At 42.7% G+C, this 25,863-nt stretch overlaps 1 protein-coding gene across 2 annotated transcripts in view; it reads right to left on the reverse strand.

Annotated features, from left to right (window-relative positions):
* The window catches only part of LOC311102061 (fibroblast growth factor 12-like), a gene marked incomplete at both ends in the record, with an annotated part of 78,924 nt that extends 55,989 nt beyond the window's left edge, over positions 1–22,935 (reverse strand). The window contains one exon of one of the 2 annotated variants that reach the window (XM_084143279.1): positions 22,827–22,935. In XM_084143279.1, the coding sequence (XP_083999405.1) occupies positions 22,827–22,935 (109 nt within the window). Of the gene's footprint in view, positions 1–2,995; positions 3,087–22,826 lie in introns of those variants that run through there. The other variant, XM_084143280.1, reaches the window with a different exon arrangement.
* Between the last annotated feature and the right edge of the window lie 2,928 nt (positions 22,936–25,863).

Raw genomic sequence — 25,863 nt, forward strand, 5'->3', positions numbered from 1 at the left:
AAGTTCTCTCACGTCACCCCCCTCCTCCGCACACTCCACTGGCTTCCAGTTGAAGCTCGCATCCGTTACAAGACCATGGTGCTTGCCTATGGAGCTGTGAGGGGAACGGCACCTCCGTACCTTCAGGCTCTGATCAGTCCCTACACCCAACCGAGGGCATTGCGTTCATCCACCTCTGGCCTGCTGGCTCCCCTTCCTCTGCGGAAGCATAGTTCCCGCTCAGCCCAGTCAAAACTGTTCGCTGCTCTGGCACCCCAATGGTGGAACAAGCTCCCTCACGACGCCAGGACAGCGGAGTCACTCACCACCTTCCGGAGACATTTGAAACCCCACCTCTTTAAGGAACACCTGGGATAGGATAAAGTAATCCTTCTACCCCCCCCCCCCCCCCCAAAAAAAAAAAAAGTATAATTGTAAAGTGGTTATCCCACTGGCTATAGGGTGAATGCACCAACTTGTAGTCGCTCTGGATAAGAGCGTCTGCTAAATGACGTAAATGTGCCCTTGAGCAAGGCACTTAACCCTAATTGCTCCTGTAAGCCGCTCTGGATAAGAGCGTATGCTAAATGACTAAAATGTAAAAATGTAAATGTAATGATGACCATGTAGCTCAGTTGGTAGAGCATGGCGCTTGCAACGCCAGGGTTGTGGGTTCGTTTCCCACGGGGGGCCAGTATGAAAATGTATGCACTCACTAACTGTAAGTCGCTCTGGATAAGAGCGTCTGCTAAATGACTAAAATGTAAATGTAATATACCCTTGCTAACTGTTTTGCTCAAATATTCTCTTTAACTCACTTGACCTGTATTTGACTCATACCTGGGTTTAAATATACTGAACAAAAATATAAACGCAACATGTAAAGTGTTGGTCCATGTTTCATGAACTGAAATACAAGTTCTCTAAAATGTTGTGCACAAATTTGTTTATGTCCCTGTTAGTGAGCATTTCTCCTTTGCCAAGATACATTTTTACATTTACATTTTAGTCATTTAGCAGACGCTCTTATCCAGAGCGACTTACATCAGCAATTAGGGTTAAGTGCCTTGCTTAAGGGCACATCGACAGATTTTTCACCTAGTCGGCTCGGGGATTAGAACCAGCGACCTTTCGGTTACTGGCACAACGCTCTTAACCACTAAGCTACCTGCCGCCCTGATAGGTGTATATCAAGAAGCTGATTAAACAGCATGATCATTACACAGGTGCACTTTGTGCTGCCGATAATAAAATGCCAATCTAAAATGTGCTGTTTTGTCACACAACACAATGTCTCAAGTTTTGAGGGAGCGTGCAATTGGCATGCTGACTGCAGGAATGTTAATTTCTCTACCATAAGCTGCCTCCAACGTTGTTTTAGAGAATTTGTTAGTACGTCCAACCGGCCTCACAACCGCAGACCACGTGTAACCACACCAGACCAGGAACTCCACATCCGGCTTCTTCACCTGCAGGATTGTCTGAGACCTGCAACCCGGACAACTGATTAACCTGAGGAGTATTTCTGTTTAATAATGTCCTTTTGTGAGGAAAAACTCATTCTGATTGGCAAGTGGGTGGACCTACAATATGCCCTCCCAGACCCACCCATGGCTGCTCCCCTGCCCAGTCATGCGAAATCCATACATTTGGGCCTAATGAATTTATTTCAATTGACTGATTTCCTTATATTAAATTGTTCCATGTTGTGTTGATATTTTTGTTCAGTATAGTATTTGAAATCGCTCAAATACTTTAGCTGTGCTTGATTGAGCTTGCCTGGCACAATGGGACCAATGGAATAGTCCTCAAAGTGCAAACCCCACCCATCTGGCACTCCAGGTAGGCTCAAGCAAATGCTCAAAGATACTATTCGATCCCAGGACTTAGTTTGACTCATTAGCTCTTGTGGACAAAGACCACTAACTCAGTCGATCACTGTGTGCAAAATGCCCTGCTTTTATTAGTCAAATTATTATTAATTTTTTCACCCTGCATGTGCATCTGCCCCAGTGCTGAAGTCTCTGCACCCCTCCTACTGTCCTCTGCATTGTGAAGGCCAGGGCGAATTCCTGAGAGAGGCATGGAGTCCTGCCCCAGAGAACTGCAAGCACAGCATAACTCGAGAAATATAATTTCAGAGGAAAGCACCAAACACTTTCATAAAGCCACCACACTGTGACCACAGTTTTAGGGAGGCATTCGGTAATTCATTTTAGAAAAATATTGTGAATAATTAGTAGTAGTCGTACTGTGCTGTCGCTAACTTTGGTAAATCGAGTGTAGTGGTCTACTTTTACGTTACTGGTTTACCGAAAAAAGTCAGTGGTTAAGGTTCTGTGCTGTCCAGTGTGCTGAATCAGTCTTGGAGCGCAAAACTCACCGGCATAGCAGTTTAGATTTTGTTTGGCCATTTTCACTGGGTAGAATACCAGCGCTGCAGAATACAATTCCTGAATGCAGTTACTTTCTTCCACTGAGCAATCTATCCTACACACAAGACACGTATTGCTACTTGTGAAACTGCACTTGACAGTCTAGGCCTACATACACGCATTAATGCATCTACACACTGCATCACACAGACATACTCCAACGCACAAACACGTCTTCTGATAAAATCACCACGACTTACACATCAAATAGAAGATGATGAAATATTATCATATAAGTGTCATGGCTAATGTAGATAGATGCTCACTCAGTATGAAATTACTGCCTCTCAGTGGCCCACTTAAGCGACTCCACTGGTTTGATTATAGGGACTTTTAGATGTCTAACTGGTCGCACTGATTGAATAAAAAAATACTGATAAAGGAGGCAATTTGTCTCAATGTTAATGATTCTACAATAATGTCTAATTGTTTTGTTTTCAAATGTATGGCTCTCACTGTTTCTCCCATTTAGAAACGGAGATTTCTGAAAGCACACCGATGGAGAGAGACGAATCACCCCACACCACTACGGAGAACAGAGCCCCTCGCACTGAAAGAAAGAAGCATGCAAGATGTCTCACCGCTCGTGGTTGTAGTCGACTTCGATCGCTTTCCACAGAGACACTGCAGCATATGCGCACCTTTCTTTAGGAAAAGCCTCAGAATCTTCATTGATTTGGGTTATAGTGTTCCTTCGTCAATTCACTCAATCTGACACTATTGCGATGGAGGTTATTGAAGTATAGTCACCTCAGGTCGACCACGGTGCTATCCAGATCACTGGCTTCCCTCAGCAGATCTAAAACCGCAGAAAAGCCTCGACAAAGGGACGCGATACATTACACCGACACATCCTGATATATTTTCCATTGATGAGATTTCCAACAAAAACACCCATGACTCCATTAATTGCAAGCAATGCCACAAGGACGTCAGAATAATATCCCATAGTCCATGCCTCTTCTCGGTTTTACTCCCATAAGTAAAACGAGGTCTCCTCTGGTTCAAGCGCGCACGCCAAAGTTAAACCGCAGGGTAGCGTGACAGGATCGCCGTGGATGAGGTAATGCGCCTTGTTCATCCTTGGTGGTAGGCTACAGTGGTGCGAAAAGCGTGGGATCACAGGCCATGTCAGAGTGAGAAAGATAAACTGTTGACTATCGGAGTGGCTGCGGTTCCGGATTTTCTGGAATCCTTCACTTGCCGTGGCTAAAGATAAGGAGTTTTCTGCGCATGTGCGGGATTTATTTTACGTAGTTGCTGCCCACTCCACTGCCTGCGTTGCTGCTGCACAATTCTCCACTGTCGCTTCCCCAGCTGAGCCTTTGCCTGGTGTAGCCTACAAACTTTATGTTGTACATGTTTGAACTATTGCATTCCATGCCTAAGTACGCTGTAAAGCATAAGCTCAATTTCATGTTATTTTTTCAGGAAGTTAGTTAGGCTACATGCAACTATTTACATGTTGTGCACAAAAGACACAATCAACATGTTCATACAAACTCACATCGTTTTTTGCCCCAATGCAAAACTCAAGTGGGGAGTTTTGCATTGGGGCATGAAGCTATCAAGACAGCATATTAAACACAAGCGAGACACAGACACACAGTCTAATTAGTGATTTAATATTATTTTGTAATAATCATTACAAACATTGGCTAAGCAGGAGGCAGACAGGAAGTCAAAGTAGTAGTGTTCTTGTTCAGCAACTCTGGCAAGTGACTATAATATGGCAGCAACTACAAAGATTAGCCTACATCATCACACAAAACGCAGATCGTTTTTGCTCCAATGCAGTATGTAGGGACTGTGTCCTCCTTGTGTAACTGCAATATCCGTTACAACAGACAGAGAAGGTTCTAGCCTTCATAATGGCCTTGAATGTTCATTCGTTCAAATCGCGCCAGGTTTTTATTTCAACTGTTCATAATTATGAGGCAGACACATAAGCTGCATAATCATGGTTCCCGAAGAAGGTGAGTAAAGAGAGAAACGTGTGTGCGTAAAATTACACATACGCAGAACGTGATCCAGATCCGTAGCTTTGAGAAAGAGGTTTCCAGAGGGGCGGGGGCGAAAACTCTGTTGATTACACTGTGCATTCAGAAAGTATTAAGACCCCTTCACTTTTTCCACATTTTGTTATGTTACAGCCTTATTCTAAAATGGATGAAATTGTTTTTTTTATCTCATCAATCTACACACAATACCCCATAATGACAAAGAAAAAACAGGTTTTTAGAAATGTTTGCAAATGTATATAAAATACAAAACTGAAATATCACATTTACATAGGTATTCAGACCATTTACTCAGTACTTTGTTGAAGCACCTTTGGCAGCGATTACAGCCTCAAGTCTTCTTGGGTATGACGCTACAAGCTTGGCACACCTGTATTTGGGGAGTTTCTCCCATTCTTCTCTGCAGATCCTCTCAAGCTTTGTCAGGTTCGATGGGGAGCGCCGCTACACAGTTATTTTCAGGTCTTTCCAGAGATGTTCAATCGGGCTCTGGCTGGGCCACTCAAGGACATTCAGAGACTTGTCCCGAAGCCACTCCTGCATTGTCTTGGCTGTGTGCTTAGGGTCGTTGTCCTGTTGGAAGGTGAACCTTCGCCCCAGTCTGAGGTCCTGAGCGCTCTGGAGCAGGTTTTCATCAAGGATCTCTCTGTACTTTGCTCCGTTCATTTTTCCCTTGATCCTGACTAGTCTCCTAGTCCCTGCCGTTGAAAAACATCCCCACAGCATGATGCTGCCACCACCATGCTTCACCGTAGGGATGGTATTGGCCAGGTGATGTGACACTTGGTATTCAGGCCAAAGAGTTCAATCTTGGTTTCATCAGACCAGAGAATCTTGTTTCTCATGGTCTAAGAGTACTTTAGGTGCCTTTTGGCAAACTCCAAGCGGGCTGTCATGTGCCTGTTACTGAGGAGTGGCTTCCGTCTGGCCACTCTACCATAAAGGCCTGATTGGTGGAGTGCTGCAGAGATGGTTGTCCTTCTGGAAGGTTCTCCCATCTCCACAGAGGAACTCTGGATCTCTGTCAGAGTGACCATCGGGTTCTCGGTCACCTCCCTGACCAAGGCCCTTCTCCCCTGATTGCTCAGTTTGGCCGGGTGACCAGCTTTAGGAAGAGTCTTGGTGGTTCCAAACTTCTTCCATTTAAGAGCGATGGAGGCCAATGTGTTCTTGGGGACCTTCAATGCTGCAGAAATGTTTTGGTACCCTTCCCTAGATCTGTGCCATGACACAATCCTGTCACGGAGCTCTACGGACAATTTCTTCGACCTCATGGCTTGGTTTATGCTCTGACATGCACTGTCAGCTGTATGACCTTATATAGACAGGTGTGTGCCTTTCCAAATCATGTCCAATAAATTGAATTTACCACAGGTGGACTCCAAATCAAATTGTAGCAATATTTCTAAAAACCTGTTTCCACTTTGTCATTATGGGGTATTGTGTCTAGATTGATGAGGAAAACATTTTATTTAATACATTTTAGAATAAGGCTGTAACATAACAAAATGTGGAAAAAGTGAAGGGGTCTGAATACTTTCCGAATGCACTGTATGTGTGGCCACGGGGAAAGGGGAGAGCGCAGTTACAGTACCACCGATGTCAGCTGGTGGGTTTGATGATTTTAAAGACAAAGCAGTGCCTCTGCTAGGAGTGGGTCCACTGTCTAAGATTGTGTGTGTTTTCCGGTCTGAAAAAACATCTAGCCTAGTGATATTATATTTCACTGCCCAGGTAATGCATTGAATATGAAATCACATAGAGCTTTTTCTATAATATAGGCAACATTATGTATGCCATGTCATAACATTAGATACATTGTTTCTAGGAATGTTGGGCTTTATACATTGAAATGTAACCTGCAGGTAGCCTGCACTATGGCCATAGGGTTACCATCAAGTCGGGTGAATAGTTGGAACAGCTAAACAAGATGACGATATCATGAGAAGATCATAAGACCATTATATCTGGTTATTTTAGAAGAGTGATGCAGACATAGTAGATAGTAGAATCAAAACATAGAGGGACCTCCTTTTTTCAAATCTGATTCTAAACCTAACCTTAACCCCACTGCTAACCCTAATGGCTAACCCTAACCTTAAATTAAGAACAAAAAGCAATTTTTTGTTTTCATGAATTTCTACAATATTTTGACTTTGCATCTGGCACATCTAGCGGAAATTGCTCATCCCTGCCTCCAGGAAAAGACTCATCCCAATAAATTTCAACCTGCCCCATAAAGGCCAATTATAGGCTACTAAAGTCTATACAGGTGAATGTGCTCACAGCTCCATGCAAGGTAATCATTTAGCCAAAAGGGGGCGGTAGCATCCAGAGGACAGAGGCTAATGCAGCTGTAACGGGAACCCTGGCTCCCCATCACATCTATATACGTCAAAGGGTGGGATGTCGACGCTCTCTTACGTACTTGCGTACACGTACAGTCAACGCACCTAAACACCAAACACAACACACATCTCTCTTCATAGGGTACTACATTATCTTCATTCCCACTGCAGAGTCATTTCATGATTTTATAATATTGAAAAGTATTAAATCTATGCTTGTTCGCTTAATATGATATAGTACAAAACTTATTAATTACATTTTGCTTACAGTTTCATTGTGGTCCTATTGTAGACATTGCACCACACAGAAAACCCTGTTGTTCCTTCTCCTAACTTTTTTCATGTCTGCATGATGACAACTTCAAACATGTATTTTGTGTCATCATAGCACTAGAAAATAGCCATCAATATTTACATAGTTTTGTGTCTTTATCTATGGCCATAGATTCCTCCATTCACAAACAACACATCATACAGGACACACTAGATCTACTGGGTGATGAAATCTCTGACGTGAGTGTTGAAATGAGTTAGAAAAAGGACCTATACTGCTGCTGCTACTGCCTGCTATAAATACATCAGTCTTCATCGTCAAGGTCAGTTGATACACAAAACGCATGCACGCAGAGATACACACATACACACACACACACACACACACACACAGGGAGAATAGGCAACAAACAATCAGCTCTCTCACAGACACACACCCACTAACACACAAAGAGCAGCAAACACAGTCTCACACATACACATTAGGCAGACAGATGACAGACGTTAATGCCAAATTGACATCGCACCCCACTTTTCACATCACTGTACCACCCTCCGGTTCATTCTCTCTGCCTCTCACATGTGCCTTATAATCTCATATGGCACTTATATATGGATTTCATCAGGGGCGCAACTTTCACTGGGGACGGGGGGGTCATGTCCCCCCCACATGCTGAAATTGCATTTTTGTCCCCCCCCCCAAGTTTTATCATTACAATGTGATACAAAAAGCGGCAATGGTGTGCTTTAAGACCATGCAGATGCCTCAGAGCGGTCGGGTAGACTGTTTGGAGTGTTCACCCGGCTGGATTTAGGCACCAGAGTGGGCTGACAGGCTGTGTGAAGGCAAAGCTTCTGGAAGGCTGGCTGGACCAGCACGGAGAGTTGAGCATAGTTCAGTGTGTATGTGTTGCGCTCTTTCACCGAGTTGTAAAAGGAAGCAGAGCAGAAACTGGCTACTCTTTAGTTGACTGATGTAGCTGGCAAGGTAACTGCTGCTTAACTTAACAGAAAAAAACTAAACTAGTGTTTATTCGCTGTCACGCCCTGACCTAGAGAACTCTTGTTGGTTGGGTCAGGGTGTGAGTTCAGTTTGAGATCTATGTTATTGTATTTCTATGTTGGATTCTAGTAGTTGTATTTCTCTGTTTGGCCGGGTGTGATTCCCAATCAGAGGCAGCTGTCACTCGTTGTCTCTGATTGGGGATCATACTTAGGTAGCTTGGTTGCCTTCCTTAGTTGTGGGATCTTGTTTGTGATCCTGGTTGGCTTGTTGTGTGTATAGCCCATAGGACTTCACGGTTTCCTTGTTTTGTTATTTTGTCTAGTGTTTATTCGTCTTAATAAACATGTACGCATACCACGCTGCACCTTGGTCTGACCCGTCTCTCAACGATCGTGACAGAAGATCCCACCAAACAAGGACCAAGCAGCGTGCCCAGAAGGAGCAAACGCCTGGGACTCAACAGGAGGTAACCTTAGTAGATGTCCTTCTCGGTTGGGGGAGAATTACTGAGGAGGAGGCCGTCCGTTATCAGGAGGCAATGAAGGAGAGTGTAGCCGAGAAAGGACCCTGGGCGAAGGAAGAAGCCTGGGTAGGAGAGGAGAAACGGCGACTTAAAGGGACTCGGTCATTAAGAAAGCCAGAGAAGCAGCCCCAATAAAAAAAAAATGGGGGGGCACACGGGGTGGACGACGAGGCAGCAGGAGGCCGTGAAAGGGCTCCTGGTCTCCAGTGCGCCTCCACGGTCCAGTATATCCTGCGCCAGTCCTACGCACTGTGTCGCCAGTACGCGTTCACAGCCAAGTGCGTCCTGTGCCAGCGCCCCGCACATGTCGTGCAAAAGTGGGCATCCAGCAAGGACGGGTTGTGCCAGCACTAAGCTCCAGACCTCCAGTGCGCCTCCACAGCCCGGTACGGTCTGTGCCAGCTCCTCGCACCAAACCAGTGGTGCCTGTCGCCAGACCGGTACGCACCGTACCTGCTCCCCGCACCAAACCAGTGGTGCGCGTATCCAGTCCAGTACAGCCCGTACCTGCTCCACGCACCAAACCAGTGGTGCGTGTCGCCAGCCCGGTACGCCCCGTACCTGCTCCCCGCACCAAACCAGTGGTGCGAGTATCCAGTCCAGTACAGCTTTTTGTTGTGTGTATAGCCCATAGGACTTCAAGTTTTCGTTGTTTTGTTATTTTGTCTAGTGTTTATTCGTCTTAATAAACATGTACGCATATCACGCTGCACCTTGGTCTGACCCGTCTCTCAATGATCGTGACATTCGCAGTGCTGAGATACTATTGTAACTGACATGTAACGTTAGCTAATGTTTCATCCCCTCTCGACTGAGGTGAATAATTTAGCTACGCTAGCTATTATTACTATCTAACAGCTGTTGTTTGTATGGACATGTTTTGTAGCCATTGTTTTGTCCCATTTCAACAGAAGTAAATTAACTTGGCTAGCTTTCGCCACTTGATGTACAGTTCGAGAGAGAGCTGGCCAAAAGTTGGCAAACATTAGCTATTATTTTTTGCCTCAATCACACTAGACCTGAATCAAACGATGAAACCATTGTCCAAATGATTTAAGATTAATATTGTGACGTGCAATGTGAGTTGTATTAGTCAGTATGGCAATGTAACATTATTGATATGTCAGTTTCCCTAGCTAATTCCCTTCTTTTCACACTCACACAGTAATAAACAGCTCTAACATTACAGTCGTCACTGCACAGTAGAGGTCTGCGCCAGACCGATTTCTTCATCCCGCTCCTGCCTGCACCTGCAGCTTTTCATACCAGCTGGCTTTCTGTCCGACTCCCTCCCACTACTGCAAGAACTGGTCCCAAACCCAACCGCAGTCCTGCAATGTTATTTTAGGCATATGTGATGCAGCTCACTTGCCAGCCATGGTCCCAGCAATTTTGTGCCCTATAGGAAATATCAAATGCGCAAAAATAACTTAAGAAATAGGTTCAATTACCAGAGATTCTCACCTGGCCCTTATATTAGGCTATCTGTATTACTGGGCTAGATCAGCCAATATGCTAGATGTAGTTTGAAGAGAGCAGAGTTGGAGAGACTTGCACTTTCTCTTCAGCTACAGTATTTGTATAGCCTACCTTTTAGGAGTAGGAAGATTTTTAGACTGAGAAATATGGGGTGATCAATATTTAGGCAATGTAGTAAACTATTTAGGAAGTACATTTCCTTGGAAAGATAACTGCCCTGTGCTTCTCCGCCCATGCGTAGGCTATAGCCTACTCTATTTAATTGAGACCACAAGCGCACCTGATCTCGCGGGTATGGCTACAGAACTTGAAGCAGCAAGAATGATGTCAGCAACACTTGCTACATTTAGCATAGTCCTATAGGATATATCCTACCATAGTCCTATAGGATATAGCCTACCATAGTCCTATAGGATATAGCCTACCATAGTCCTATAGGATATAGCCTACCATAGTCCTATAGGATATAGCCTACCATAGTCCTATAGGATATAGCCTACCGTAGTCCTATAGGATATAGCCTACCTTTTAGGAGGCCGATTTGCAAGCAGAGACAAATAAATGGGTAATCAATATTTATTGAAAATGAAAAGGCGCGACGCTCGCTCACCATAGTAATCTAACCTATGTGCGCTTTGTGCCTTTTCCTTTTCAATTACGATAAAAATGTTTAATTGCACTTCAACTCACGTTGGTTGAGCGCCCTCCACTTCTTTCCATTATCAATATTTATTTACAGATACTGTAGTAAACTACAGTCTAATCATATTTAAGGTAATTTCATATTTAAGTTAACTGCCATGTGATTCTCCACTCATGTAGGCAGCCTACTCTATTTCAATGAGACCACACATACTAGGCGCACTTGAACTCTCAAGCCCAACTAGGAAAGGTAGAATACTGAAGTTGAAGCAGCGAATTCTGAGTGTGTAAATAATGCGAAAAATATGTGATTTTAATACAATAGGTAGGCTAACGCATACAAAGCAGAAAGAGGACCATTTCCAAATAATCGGTTTCATCCCAAAGTCGTCTGTCTGACCACCCGCTCCCGCCCGCAGACAATAGTACGTAAGTATAAACACCATGGGACCACGCAGCCGTCATACCGCTCAGGAAGGAGACGCGTTCTGTCTGCTAGAGATTAACGTACTTTGGTGCGAAAAGTGCAAATCAATCCCAGAACAACAGCAAAGGACCTTGTGAAGATGCTGGAGGAAACAGGTACAAAAGTATCTATATCCACAGTAAAACGAGTCCTATATCGACATAACCTGAAAGGCCGCTCAGCAAGGAAGAAGCCACTGCTCCAAAACCACCATAAAAAAGCCAGACTACGGTTTGCAACTGCACATGGGGACAAAGATCGTACTTTTTGGAGAAATGTAAAGAATAAACAATTCTATACAATTGACTGGTTAGTTTTTGTGATTGATGATGGTGAATCATGATGATGATGAGGAGGATGGTGATGATGTGGAGGAGGAGGAGAAGAGGGATGATGTGAATGACTATGATGGTAATTGTGGTGATGATGATGATAGTAGTGATGATCGTGATAATTGAGAGTACAGTAGTAGCTTGTTCTTGATGGGATGGCTCAGAGTGTCCGCTCTTTACTATCCATTGGAGTGTGGTTGGCAAGGAATTTGGGTTTGTGTAAGTGGGGGATGGAACTGTTTCTGTTCAATTTCTAAATATCAGGGAAAGGAAGTCATTAGGCTGATAAGAGTAAGGGGTAAGATAAGGGTAAGCAGTAATATGATGTTGATGATGATGCTCTCTAAAGTATCTGTGACACTGAAACCTGCCAACCAAACCTCATCCTCCCCCTTCTCTCAATGCCGGCAAAAGAAAGTACACAAGTATTCAGCACTGTATAAAATGACATGATTATAATGTCACGCCTGCTCCCTCTCCCCCTCCCTGGCGCTCGAGGGCGAAAGGCTACCCATCATTATGCACACCTGTCACCATCGTTACGCGCATCAGTGCTTCATTTGACTCACCTGAACTTCATCATGGCTTAATTACCTCCCCTACAGTTGAAGTCGGAAGTTTACATATACCTTAGCCAAATACATTTAAACTCAGTTTTTCACAATTCCTGACATTTAATCCTAGTAAAAATTCCCTGTTTTAGGTCAGTTAGGATAACCACTTTATTTTAAGAATGTGAAATGTCAGAATAATAGTAGAAAGAATGATTTATTTCAGCTTTTATTTCATTCATCAAATTCCCAGTGGGTCAGAATAATCTCTGTAAACAATTGTTGGGAAAATTACTTGTGTCATGCACAAAGTAGATGTCCTAACCGACTTGCCAAAACTATAGTTTGTTAACAAGAAATTTGTGGAGTGGTTGAAAAATTAGTTTTAATGTCTCCAACCTAAGTGTATGTAAACTTCCGACTTCAACTGTATATGTAGCCTTAGAAATAAGGTTAAAGAAATCAATAACTTGCTAACATAAGATAACATTCATTAGCCATTTCTGAGACTCACTTAGATAATTAATTTGATGATACAGCAGTAGCAATACAAGGATATAACATCTATAGAAGAAACAAAAATGCTTTTGGGGGAGGTGTTGCTGTATATATTCAAAGCCATATCCCTGTAATGCTTAGGGAATATCTTATCTCAAGTGTTATTGAAGTGTTGTGGTTGCAGGTTCACTTGGCACACCTAAAGCCTTTTCTTTTGGGGTGTTGCTATAGTCCACCAAGTGCTAACAGTCAGTATCTAAATGATATGTGTGAAATGCTTTATAGTGTATGTGATATAAACAGAGAGGTCTACTTTCTTGGGGACCTGAATATTGACTGGTTTTCATCAAGCTGTCCGCTCAAGAGGAAGCTTCTCACTGTAACCAGTGCCTGTAATCTGGTTCAGGTAATTAATCAACCTACCAGGGTGTTTACAAACATTACAGGAACAAGATCATCCACATGTATCGATCACATTTTTACTAATACTGTAGAACTTTGTTCTAAAGCTGTATCCGTACCCATTGGATACAGTGATCACAATATAGTGGCTATATCCAGGAAAGCCAAAGTTCCAAAACTGGGCTTAAAATAGTGTGTAAGAGATCATACAAAAGATTTTGCTATGTGGATGATGTTAAAAATATTTGTTGGTCTGATATGATTAAGAAGGAGCATCCAGACGCTGCACTTGATGAATTTATGAAATTGCGTCTTCCAATTATTGATAAATATGCACCTGTTAAGAAACTGACTGTTAGAACTGTTAAGGCTCCATGGATTGATGAGGAATTGAAAAACTGTATGGTTGAAAGAGATGGGGCAAAAAGAGTGGTTAATAAGTCTGGCTGCACATCTGACTGGCTGACTTACTGCAAATTGAGAAATTATGTGACTAAACTTGACAAAAAGAAGAATAAACTGTATTATGAAGCCAAGATCAATTATATAAAGAATGATGGAAATAAAAAAATGGAGTACTCTAAATGACATTATGGGCAGAAAGATTCATCACAAAACCATTTGATGTTGCCAATTATTTTAATGATTACTTAATTGGCACAGTGGGCAAATTTAGGCAGGAAATGCCAACTACAAACAGTGAGCCATCGTATTCATGCATAAAAAAACAAATAATGAATGAAAAGCATTGCAAGTTTGAATTTTGTAAAGTTAGTGTAGGAGAGGTGGAATTATTGTTATCGATCAATAATGACAAACCTTCTGGCATTGACAACTTAGATGGAAAGCTACTGAGGATGGTAGCTGACTCTACAGCCACTCATACAGTGGGGGAAAAAAGTATTTAGTCAGCCACCAATTGTGCAAGTTCTCCCACTTAAAAAGATGAGAGAGGCCTGTAATTTTCATCATAGGTACACGTCAACTATGACAGACAAATTGAGAAAAGAAAATCCGGAAAATCACATTGTAGGATTTTTAATGAATTTATTTGCAAATTATGGTGGAAAATAAGTATTTGGTCACCTACAAACAAGCAAGCTTTCTGGCTCTCACAGACCTGTAACTTCTTCTTTAAGAGGCCCCTCTGTCCTCCACTCGTTACCTGTATTAATGGCACCTGTTTGAACTTGTTATCAGTATAAAAGACACCTGTCCACAACCTCAAACAGTCACACTCCAAACTCCACTATGGCCAAGAGCAAAGAGCTGTCAAAGGACACCAGAAACAAAATTGTAGACCTTCACCAGGCTGGGAAGACTGAATCTGCAATAGGTACGCAGCTTGGTTTGAAGAAATCAACTGTGGGAGCAATTATTAGGAAATGGAAGACATACAAGACCACTGATAATCTCCGTCGATCTTGGGCTCCACGCAAGATCTCACCCGTGGGGTCAAGATGATCACAAGAACGGTGAGCAAAAATCCCAGAACCACACGGGGGGACCTAGTGAATGACCTGCAGAGAGCTGGGACCAAAGTAACAAAGCCTACCATCAGTAACACACTACGCCGCCAGGGAAAAACTCAACTCGTCGTGTTTGGAGGACAAAGAATGCTGAGTTGCATCCAAAGAACACCATACCTACTGTGAAGCATAGGGGTGGAAACATCATGCTTTGGGGCTGTTTTTCTGCAAAGGGGCCAGGACGACTGATCTGTGTAAAGGAAAGAATGAATGGGGCCATGTATCGTGAGATTTTGAGTGAAAACCTCCTTCCATCAGCAAGGGCATTGAAGATGAAACATGGCTGGGTCTTTCAGCATGACAATGATCCCAAACACACCGCCCGGGCAACGAAGGAGTGGCTTCGTAAGAAGCATTTCAAGGTCCTGGAGACCTTGAGATCTCCAGATCTCAACCCCATAGAAAATCTTTGGAGGGAGTTGAAAGTCTGTGTTGCCCAGCGACAGCCCCAAAACATCACTGCTCTAGAGGAGATCTGCATGGAGGAATGGGCCAAAATACCAGCAACAGTGTGTGAAAAACTTGTGAAGACTTACAGAAAACGTTTGACCTGTGTCATTGCCAACAAAGGGTATATAACAAAGTATTGAGAAACTTTTGTTATTGACCAAATACTTACTTTCCACCATAATTTGCAAATAAATTCATTAAAAATCCTACAATGTGATTTTCTGGAAAAAGAATTCTCATTTTGTCTGTCATAGTTGACGTGTACCTATGATGAAAATTACAGGCCTCTCTCATCTTTTTAAGTGGGAGAACTTGCACAATTGGTGGCTGACTAAATACTTTTTCCCCCACTGTATCTGTCATATCTTTAATCTGAGCCTAGAGGAAAGTCTTTATCCTTAGGCCTGGAGGGAAGCCAAAGTAATTCCTCTACCCAAGAGTGGTAAAGCGGCCTTTACTGATTTTAACAGCAGACATATCAGCTTGCTGCCAGCTCTTAGCAAACTGTTGGAAAAAATTGCCAGTCTCTCTTGGCTAAGACTTGAGTTGAGACTGACTGCATCACTTCTTCTTTTTATAAGAAACATTAATGTGTTGGAAATCCTAAATTGTTTGAATAGACAACTTACACACAGCTCTGACACACACACTTACCCCACCAGACATACCACCAGGGGTCTTTTCACAGTCCCCAAATCCAGAACAAATTCAAGAAAGTGTACAGTATTATATAGAGCCATTATTGCATGGAACTCTGTTCCATCTCATATTGCTCAAATGAACAGCAAACCTGGTTTGAAAAAACAGATAAAGCAACACCTCACAGCACAACGCCTCTCCCCTATTTGACCTAGATAGTTTGTGTATGTATTGATATGTACAGTACCAGTCAAAAGTTTGGACACACCTACTCATTAAAGTTTTTTTGTTTATGTTTTACTATTTTCTACATTGTAGAATAATAGTGAAGACATCAAAATTATGAAATGACACATATGGAATCATGTAGTAACCAAAAAAGTGTTAAACAAATCAAATTATATTTTATATTTGAGATTCTTCGAATAGCCACCCTTTGCCTTGATCACAGCTTTGCACACTCTTGGCATTCTCTCAACCAGCTTCATAAGGTAGTCACCTGGAATGCATTTCAATTAACAGGTGTGCCTTGTTAAAAGAAAATTTTTGAAATGTTTTTCCTTCTTAATGCGTTTGAGCCAATCAGTTGTGTTGTGACAAGGTAGGGGTGGTATACAGAAGCCCTATTTGGTAAAAGACCAAGTCCATATTATGGCAAGAACAGCTCAAATACGCAAAGAGAAACGACAGACTATCATTACTTTAAGACATGAAGTTCAGTAAATCCGGAACATTTCAAGAACTTTGAAGGTTTCTTCAAGTGCAGTCGCAAAAACCATCAAGCGCTATGATGAAACTGGCTCTCATAAGGACCGCCACAGGAAAGGAAGACCCAGAGTTACCTCTGCTGCAGAGGATAAGTTCATTAGAGTTAACTGCACCTCAGATTCCAGCCCAAATAAATGCTTCACAGAGTTCAAGTAACAAACACATCTCAATGTCAACTGTTCAGAGGAGACTGCGTGAATCAGGCCTTCATGGTCAAATTGCTGCAAAGAAACCACTACTAAAGGACACCAATTATAAGAAGAGATTTGCTTGGGCCAAGAAACACGAGCAATGGACATTAGACTGGTGGAAATCTGTCCTTTTGTCTGATGAGTCCAATTTTGAGATTTTTGGTTCCAACCGCTGTGTCTTTGTCAGACGCAGAGTAGGTGAACGGATGATCTCCGCATGTGTGGTTCCCACCATGAAGCACGGAGGAGGAGGTGTTATGGTGTGGGGGTGCATTGCTGGTGACACTGTCTGTGATTTATTTAGAATTCAAGGCACACTTAACCAGCATGGCTACCACAGCATTCTGCAGCGATACGCCATCCCATCTGGTTTGCACTTAGTGGGACTATCATTTGTTTTTCAACAGGACAATGACCCAACACACCTCTAGGCTGTGTATGGGCTATTTGACCAAGAAGGAGAGTGATGGAGTGCTGCATCAGATGACCTGGCCACCACAATCACCCGACCTCAACCCAATTGAGATGGTTTGGGATGAGTTGGACCGCAGCGTGAAGGAAAAGCAGCCAACAAGTGCACAGCATATGTGGGAACTCCTTCAAGACTGTTGGAAAAGCATTCCAGGTGAAGCTGGTTGAGAGAATGCCAAGAGTGTGCAAAGCTGTCATCAAGGCACAGGGTAGCTATGGTCATGACTCTCATGTGATGGTCCCACGTGAGAAGCCCAAGATCAGAATACAGAGAAGCAACAGTCTACAGATCTCTCTCTCTCTCTCCCGTGGTCATTTTTATGAACAAAGGAGGGATTGATGTGGGGGTTTTATGACCCCTCGCGCCAATCCTAAATGGTTTACTGCAAACGACTCCTTGATGGTCCCTAGTATTGGTGATAGGAATGTCTCTGTGTTACAGGGACAGATTGCCGCCTAAAAACTATAACATCAAAAGATTAGAAATTAGAACATTGTTGTTGAGATCCAAATGTTTGGAATGGTCGGTGGGGATCTAAAGAATAATCATGTCATATTGTTTATTGTTTTGTGATGTCATTAAGGATGGTATTACTAAATAACTGTATATCTGAAAGTGTACACATTTCAGCTTTCAGGTTTGAATCTAAATGTTCTATAAATTATATGATTAAGTATGAGAATACGTTTGTGAAGATAGCAATGTGATTTTAGCCTTCTAAATGAGATAATTGTTTTTTATAGAATCTTTTGCCAGTCAGTAACCATGCCCAATTGAGCACAGACATTGGGTCGGCGTGATGGAATGCCCCTTTTTACCCGAGCATAAAAAGCCTTGAAAAACAAATCAACATTTAGACCAGGAAGCGTGAAACTGTGGCTACACGGCTTAAAATGGTTGACACTCTACAGACCAGAAAACGTGAGAGTGACGACTGTACGTTTAGAAATGGTGAAACTCTGAAACTCTCAATCTCTAAACAAGAAGAAGAAACTCACTAGACCAGCTGGCACGTAAAGCAGTCTAGAACATTTTACTAAAGACACGAGGTGGGAAGGACAATCCCTCTCAGACAACCGTTGGTACATCTGAAGTATCTATTCTAACGAACACTCCATTAGAAGACAAGCCGAGTCTCACCGAAGTGGGATAGGACACTTAAACCCTTTTCGAGAAAGTGGTTAAACAGAGAGACAACGATCAAGGACAGCTATGCGTAAATATGCATTGCATTTCTCATCCGAATGAGCGGTGGTTAGGGTGCTACGTATTAATATTTCCGTGAGCCTAGCTTCCAAATGTAACAACGATAAGTTGAATCTCTGTCTCTCCCTTTCACTCTTTCTATTGACCCCCTTCTTCCCCTAACCAAGCAGTCATGCTATTGTTTGTCCAGTCCACTAGGGACCTGTTTTCATTGTATTATGTTAGTAATCAATAACTTATACCGTGTGTGTGTGTTTATGTATTCTGTGTTATTATTTAGTTAGTTAGTAAATAAATAATTAAGCCAATTTGTGTATTGCTGATTCATCAATAAGGTTAGGGTTCTTGCAGGTTCAAGGATTATGCGACGTTCAGAATGAGACTGATGAGGTAATGATTTAATAAGTGACTGTATAACATACAGTATCTCACCAAAGTGAGTACACCCCTCACATTTTTGTAAATATTTGAGTATATCTTTTCATGTGACAACACTGAAGAAATGACACTTTTCTACAAAGTAAAGTAGTGAGTGTACAGCTTGTATAACAGTGTCAATTTGCTGTCCCCTCAAAATAACACAACACACAGCCATTCATGTCTAAACCGCTGGCAACAATAGTGAGTACACCCCTAAGTGAAAATGTCCAAATTGGGCCCAAAGTGTCAATATTTTGTGTGGCCACCATCATTTTCCAGCACTGCCTTAACCCTCTTGGGCATGGAGTTCACCAGAGCTTCACAGGTTGCCGCTGGAGTCCTCTTCCACTCCTCCATGACGACATCACGGAGCTGGTGGATGTTAGAGACCTTGCACTCCTCCACCTTCCGTTTGAGGATGCCCCACAGATGCTCAATAGGGTTTAGGTCTGGAGACATGCTTGGCCAGTCCATCACCTTTAACCTCAGCTTCTTTAGCAAGGCAGTGGTCATCTTGGAGGTGTGTTTGGGGTCGTAATCATGTTGGAATACTGCCCTGCGGCCCAGTCTCCAAAGGGAGGGGATCATGCTCTGCTTCAGTATGTCATAGTACATGTTGGCATTCATGGTTCCCTCAATGAACTGTAGCTCCCCAGTGCCGGCAGCACTCATGCAGCCCCAGACCATGACACTCCCACCACCATGCTTGACTGTAAGCAAGACACACTTGTCTTTGTACTCCTCACCTGGTTGCCGCCACACACACTTGACACCATCTGAACCAAATAAATCTTGGTCTCATCAGACCACAGGACATGGTTCCAGTAATCCATGTCCTTAGTCTGCTTGTCTTCAGCAAACTGTTTGCGGGCTTTCTTGTGCATCATCTTTAGAAGAGGCTTCCTTCTGGGACGACAGCCATGCAGACCAATTTGATGCAGTGTGCGGCGTATGGTCTGAGCACTGACAGGCTGACCCCCACCCCTTCAACCTCTGCAACAATGCTGGCAGCACTCATACGTCTATTTACAAAGACAACCTCTGGATATGACGCTGAGCACGTGCACTCAACTTCTTTGGTCGACCATGGCGAGGCCTGTTCTGAGTGGAACCTGTACTGTTAAACCGCTGTATGGTCTTGGCCACCGTGCTGCAGCTCAGTTTCAGGGTCTTGGCAATCTTCTTATAGCCCAGGCCATCTTTATGTAGAGTAAAAATTCTTTTTTTCAGATCCTCAGAGAGTTCTTTGCCATGAGGTGCCATGCTGAACTTCCAGTGACCAGTATGAGGGAGTGTGAGAGCGATGACACCAAATTTAACACACCTGCTCCCCATTCACACCTGAGACCTTGTAACACTAACGAGTCACATGACACCAGGGAGGGAAAATGGCTAATTGGGCCCAATTTTGACATTTTCACTTAGGAGTGTACTCACTTTTGTTCCCAGCGGTTTAGACATTAATGGCTGTGTGTTGAGTTATTTTGAGGGGACAGCAAATTTACACTGTTATACAAGCTGTACACTCACTACTTTACTTTGTAGCAGTGTCATTTCTTCAGTGTTGTCACATGAAAAGATATACTCAAATATTTACAAAAATGTGAGGGGTGTACTCACTTTTGTGAGATACTGTTTATACAGTTGAAGTCGGAAGTTTACATACACCTTAGCCAAATACATTTAAACTCAGTTTTTCACAATTCCTGACATTTAATCCTAGTAAGAAATCCCTGTCTTAGGTCAGTTAGGATCACCACTTTATTTTAAGAATGTCAAATGTCAGAATAATAGTAGAGAGAATGATTTATTTCAGCTTTTATTTCTTTCATCACATTCCCAGTGGGTCAGAAGTTTACATACTCTCAATTAGTATTTGGTAGCATTGCCTTTAAATTGTTTAACTTGGGTCAAACATTTCGGGTAGCCTTCCACAAGCTTCCCACAATAAGTTGGGGGAATTTTGGCCCATTCCTCCTGACAGAGCTGGTGTAACTGAGTCAGGTTTGTAGGCTTCCTTGCTCGCACACGCTTTTTCAGTTCTGCCCACAAATTTCTATAGGATTGAGGTCAGGGCTTTGTGATGAACACTCCAATACTTTAACTTTGTTGTCCTTAAGCCATTTTGCCACAACTTTGGAAGTATGCTTGGGGTTATCGTCCATTTGGAAGACCCATTTGCGACCAAGCTTTAACTTCCTGACTGATGTCTTGAGATGTTGCTTCAATATATCCACATACTTTTCCTTCCTCATGATGCCATCTATTTTGTGAAGTGCACCAGTCCCTCCTGCAACAAAGCACCCCCACAGCATGATGCTGCCACCCCCGTGCTTCACAGTTGGGATGGTGTTCTTTGGCTTGCAAGCAGCCCCCTTTTTCCTCCAAACATAACATTTTACATTTACATTTTAGTCATTTAGCAGACGCTCTTATCCAGAGCGACTTACAGTTAGTGATTACATTATTATTTATTTTTGTATACTGGCCCCCCGTGGGAATCGAACCCACAACCCTGGCGTTGCAAACGCCATGCTCTATCAACTGAGCTACATCCCTGCCGGCCATTCCCTCCCCTACCCTGGAGGACGCTGGGCCAATTGTGCGCCGCCCATGAGTCTCCCGGTCGCGGCCGGCTGCGACAGAGCCTGGATTCGAACCGGGATCTCTAGTGGCACAGTTAGCACTGCGATGCAGTGCCTTAGACCACTGCGCCACTCAGGAGCTTAACGATGGTCATTATGGCCAAACAGTTATATTTTTGTTTAATCAGACCAGAGGACATTTCTCCTAAAAGTACGACCTTTGTCACCATGTGCAATTGCAAACCGTAGTCTGGCTTTTTTATGGCGGTTCTGGAACAGTGGATTCTTCCTTGCTGAGCGGCCTTTCAGGTTATGTCGACATAGGACTCGTTTTTATCTATATACTTTTGTACCTCTTTCCTCCAGCATCTTCACATGGTCCTTTGCTGTGGTTCTGAGATTGATTTGCACTTTCCGCACAAAAGTACGTTCATCTCTAGGAGACATAACGCGTCTCCTTCCTGAGCGGTATGATGGCTGCGTGGTCCCATGGTGTTTATACTTGCGTACTATTGTTTGTACAGATGAACGTGGTACCTTCAGGCATTTGGAAATTGCTCCCATGAATTAACCAGACTTGTGGAGGTCTACCATTTTTTTCAGAGGTCTTGGCTGATTTCTTTTGATTTTCCCATGATGTCAAGCAAAGAGGCACTGAGTTTGAAGGTAGGCCTTGAAATACATCCACAGGTACACCTCCAATTGACTCAAATTATGTCAATTAGCCTATCAGAAGACTTCTAAAGCCATGACATCATTTTCTGGAATTTTCCAAGCTGTTTAAAGGCACAGTCAACTTAGTGTATGTAAACTTCTGACCCATTGAAATTGTAATACAGTGAATTATAAGTGAAATAATCTGTCTGTAAACAATTGTTGGAAAAATTACTTGTGTCATGCACAAAGTAGATGTCCTAACCGACTTGCCAAAACTATAGTTTGTTAACAATACATTTGTGGAGTGGTTGAAAAATGAGTTTTAATGACTCCAACCTAAGTGTATGTAAACTTCCGACTTCAACTGTATATCTTCTAAGAGTTTAATAGTAACTCGTTAAACAACTTCTTCTTAGGTGCCCCAAATTCCTAATTAGTTAATTGTTACATGATTAATTTAATCGAGTGAAAATTAAACATAGTTAGTTGATTCGATAAATAACAGTCATCACATTAATATAAGTCACGTCACGACACTACTTTGAAGAATCTAAAATCTAAAATATCTTTGTTTAACACTTTTTTGGTTACTACATGATTCCATATGTGTTATTTCATAGTTTTGATGTCTTCACTATTATTCTACAATGTAGAAAATAGTAAAAAATAAAGTGTGTCTGCTTTTGCAACAGCTAATGGGGATCCTAATAAAATACCAAAAAAATACCAAACCTATGCGGAGGGCTTGGAGCACGTGTCAAACTCATTCCACAGAGGGCTGAGTGTCTGAGGGTTTTTGCTCCATCCTTGTACTTGATTGATTAATTAAGTTCACTAATTAGTAAGGAACTTCCCTCACCTAGTTGTCTAGGTCTTAATTGAAAGGAAAAAACAAAAACCCGGCCCTCCATGAAATGAGTTTGACACCCCTGGCTTGGAGTAAAGAGAACTCACCCTGCTCATCGCTGTCTGGTTTTGCTGTTCCTTCCTCCTCGTCTTCCTCCTCTCCCTTACTGTCTTTGGACAGCAGTCGTCGAAACAGGCTACCAAGCGAATTAGTCATGTCTGGCTCTCCAACTCTCTCTGAGACGTCCAAAAACACAGTTCGTAAAACGCAGCACCCCCCTGTACCCCTTAATCTGCTTTCACAACCCCTCTGCCCATGTATAAGTCAGTTGTCCGTGTCACTTGTAAAGGCTTAGGTTAGCTGACCAGTCCTTGTCCACTCGGTGTGTGTCTGTCTGGCCGTATTTAGCCTTGGCTGTCCTTGTCCCGCTCCTGTTGACACTAAAACTCTAACTCACTAAACTCCCACCCTCCACCTCACCACCACCACTCTCTCCAGGCTCCTGTAGCACACACACACACACACACACACACACACTTGCGTCCATACACGCCTTGGCTTTACAAGCAGGTTATCTAACACTGCAATGAGACACGGGAGTCAACCTTTTCACCATTGTCAAGCGGGAAAACTGCTCACCTCCCTGTCTAGCGATCGACGCCATGCGTCAAATACAATTAGGAGTTATTTGAACGGTTTAACTGTGGATATGTGATCCCTTGGCCCTGGCAAGCCATGCAATAGAAATGGATAGAGTCTATTCTAAGAGTGTAAATGAGCGTCACTGCATGGTGGGAACTATTTATATCTGTGTTTACGTGGAGAAAGTGCTGGGAGAGGAAATTCCCGGTGAGCAATGACAGAGGCAAGACATCGGAGACACTGGGAACATATTAAAGAGAGTATGTCTTCGTTAGGTAATCAGGGTGTGGGTGGCTAAGTATGCAAGTCAGTGTACAGTTGAAGTTGGAAGTTTACATACACCTTAGCCAAATACATTTAAACTCAGTTTTTCACAATTCCTGACATTTAATCCTAGTAAAGATTCCCTGTCTTCGGTCAGTTAGGATCAACACTTTATTTTAAGAATGTGAAATGTCAGAATAATAGTAGAGAGAATTATTTATTTCAGCTTTTATTTCTTTCATCACATTCCCAGTGGGTCAGAAGTTTACATACACTCAATTAGTATTTGGTAGCATTGCCGTTAAATTGTTTAACTTGGGTCAAATATTTTGTGTAGCCTTCCACAAGCTTCCCACAATAAGTTGGGTGAATGTTGGCCCATTCCTCCTGACAGAGCTGGTGTAACTGAGACAGGTTTGTAGGCTTCCTTGCTCGCACACGCTTTTTCAGTTCTGCCCACACATTTCTATAGGATTGAGGTCAGGGCTTTGTGATGACCACTCCAATACTTTAACTTTGTTGTCCTTAAGCCATTTTGCCACAACTTTGGAAGTATGCTTGGGGTCATTGTCCATTTGGAAGACCCATTTGCGACCAAGCTTTAACTTCCTGACTGATGTCTTGAGATGTTGCTTCAATATATCCACATAATTTTCCTTCCTCATGATGCCATCTATTTTGTGAAGTGCACCAGTCCCTCCTGCAGCAAAGCACCCCCACAGCATGATTCTGCCACCCCTGTGCTTCACGTTTGGAATGGTGTTCTTCGGCTTGAAAGCGACCCCCTTTTTCCTCCAAAAATAACGATGGGCATTATGGCCAAACAGTTCTGTTTTTATTTCATCAGACCAGAGGACATTTCTCCAAAAAGAACGATCTTTGTCCCCATGTGCATTTGCAAACCGTAGTCTGGCTTTTTTATGGCGGTTTTGGAGCAGTGGCTTCTTCCTTGCTGAGCGGCCTTTCAGGTTATGTCGATGTAGGACTTGTTTTACTGTGGATATAGATACTTTTGTACCAGTTTCCTCCAGCATCTTCACAAGGTCCTTTGTTGTTGTTCTGGGATTGATTTGCACTTTTCACACCAAAGTACATTCATCTCTAGGAGACAGAACGCGTCTCCTTCCTGAGAAGTATGACGGCAGCGTGGTCCCATGGTGTTTATGCTTGCGTACTATTGTTTGTACAGATGAACGTGGTACCTTCAGGCGTTTGGAAATTGCTCCCAAGGATGAACCAGACTTGTGGAGGTCTACAATTTGTTTTTGAGGTCTTGGCTGATTTCTTTTGATTTTCCCATGATGTCAAGCAAAAAGGCACTGAGTTTGAAGGTAGGCCTTGAAATACATCCACAGGTACACCTCCAATTGACTCAAATGATGTCAATTAGCCTATCAGAAGCTTCTAAAGCCATGACATCATTTTCTGGAATTTTCCAAGCTGTTTAAAGGCACAGTCAACGTAGTGTATATAAACTTCTGACCCACTGGAATTGTGATACAGTGAATTATAAGTGAAATAATCTGTCTGTAAACAATTGTTGGAAAAATTACTTGTGTCATGCACCAAGTAGATGTCCTAACCGACTTGCCAAAACTATACTTTGTTAACAAGAAATTTGTGGAGTGGTTGAAAAACAAGTTTTAATGACTCCAACCTAAGTGTATGTAAACTTCCAACTTCAATTGTATGTTTGAACGGTCTTCGAGTACGTTTGTGTGTGTGTGTGGGGGGGGGGGGGGCAAATTCAGTAGCAAAACCATGTCTGTAGCAAATTCATTTATCTGCAAAAATGAGCTAATTCTGAAGACTAAGATGTCTAGTTTTTGGTAAAGTGTCTTATTTTAAATACATTTTACAAAAATGCGTCCGGATTAAATTCTCAGGGCATTTAATAAAATCTTACTTCAGAAAAAACGAATTTATTTGAATACAACACAAAACATGTTTCTGTAGTTTGTCCATACATCATAAAAATGGTATACTAGTTGAAGTTGACATTAAACTATAATATTTATTACGTAAAAACACAATGTTTTTCAAGTCCCTGTAAAAACTCCAATCAGTTTTTAAATAAAGTTTTATTCACCAAAGATGCATCCCGCTACTCTCTCCTCTTCCATCCTATCATCTCTTCCCTCTGCTCAATCCTTCTCCCTCCAATCTCCTGATTCTGCCTCCTCAACCCTCCTCTCCTCCCTTTCTGCATCCTTTGACTCTCTATGTCCCCTATCCCCC

Source organism: Coregonus lavaretus, assembly GCF_964263955.1.
Source record: "Coregonus lavaretus genome assembly, chromosome: 26".
Taxonomy (NCBI): domain Eukaryota; kingdom Metazoa; phylum Chordata; class Actinopteri; order Salmoniformes; family Salmonidae; genus Coregonus; species Coregonus lavaretus.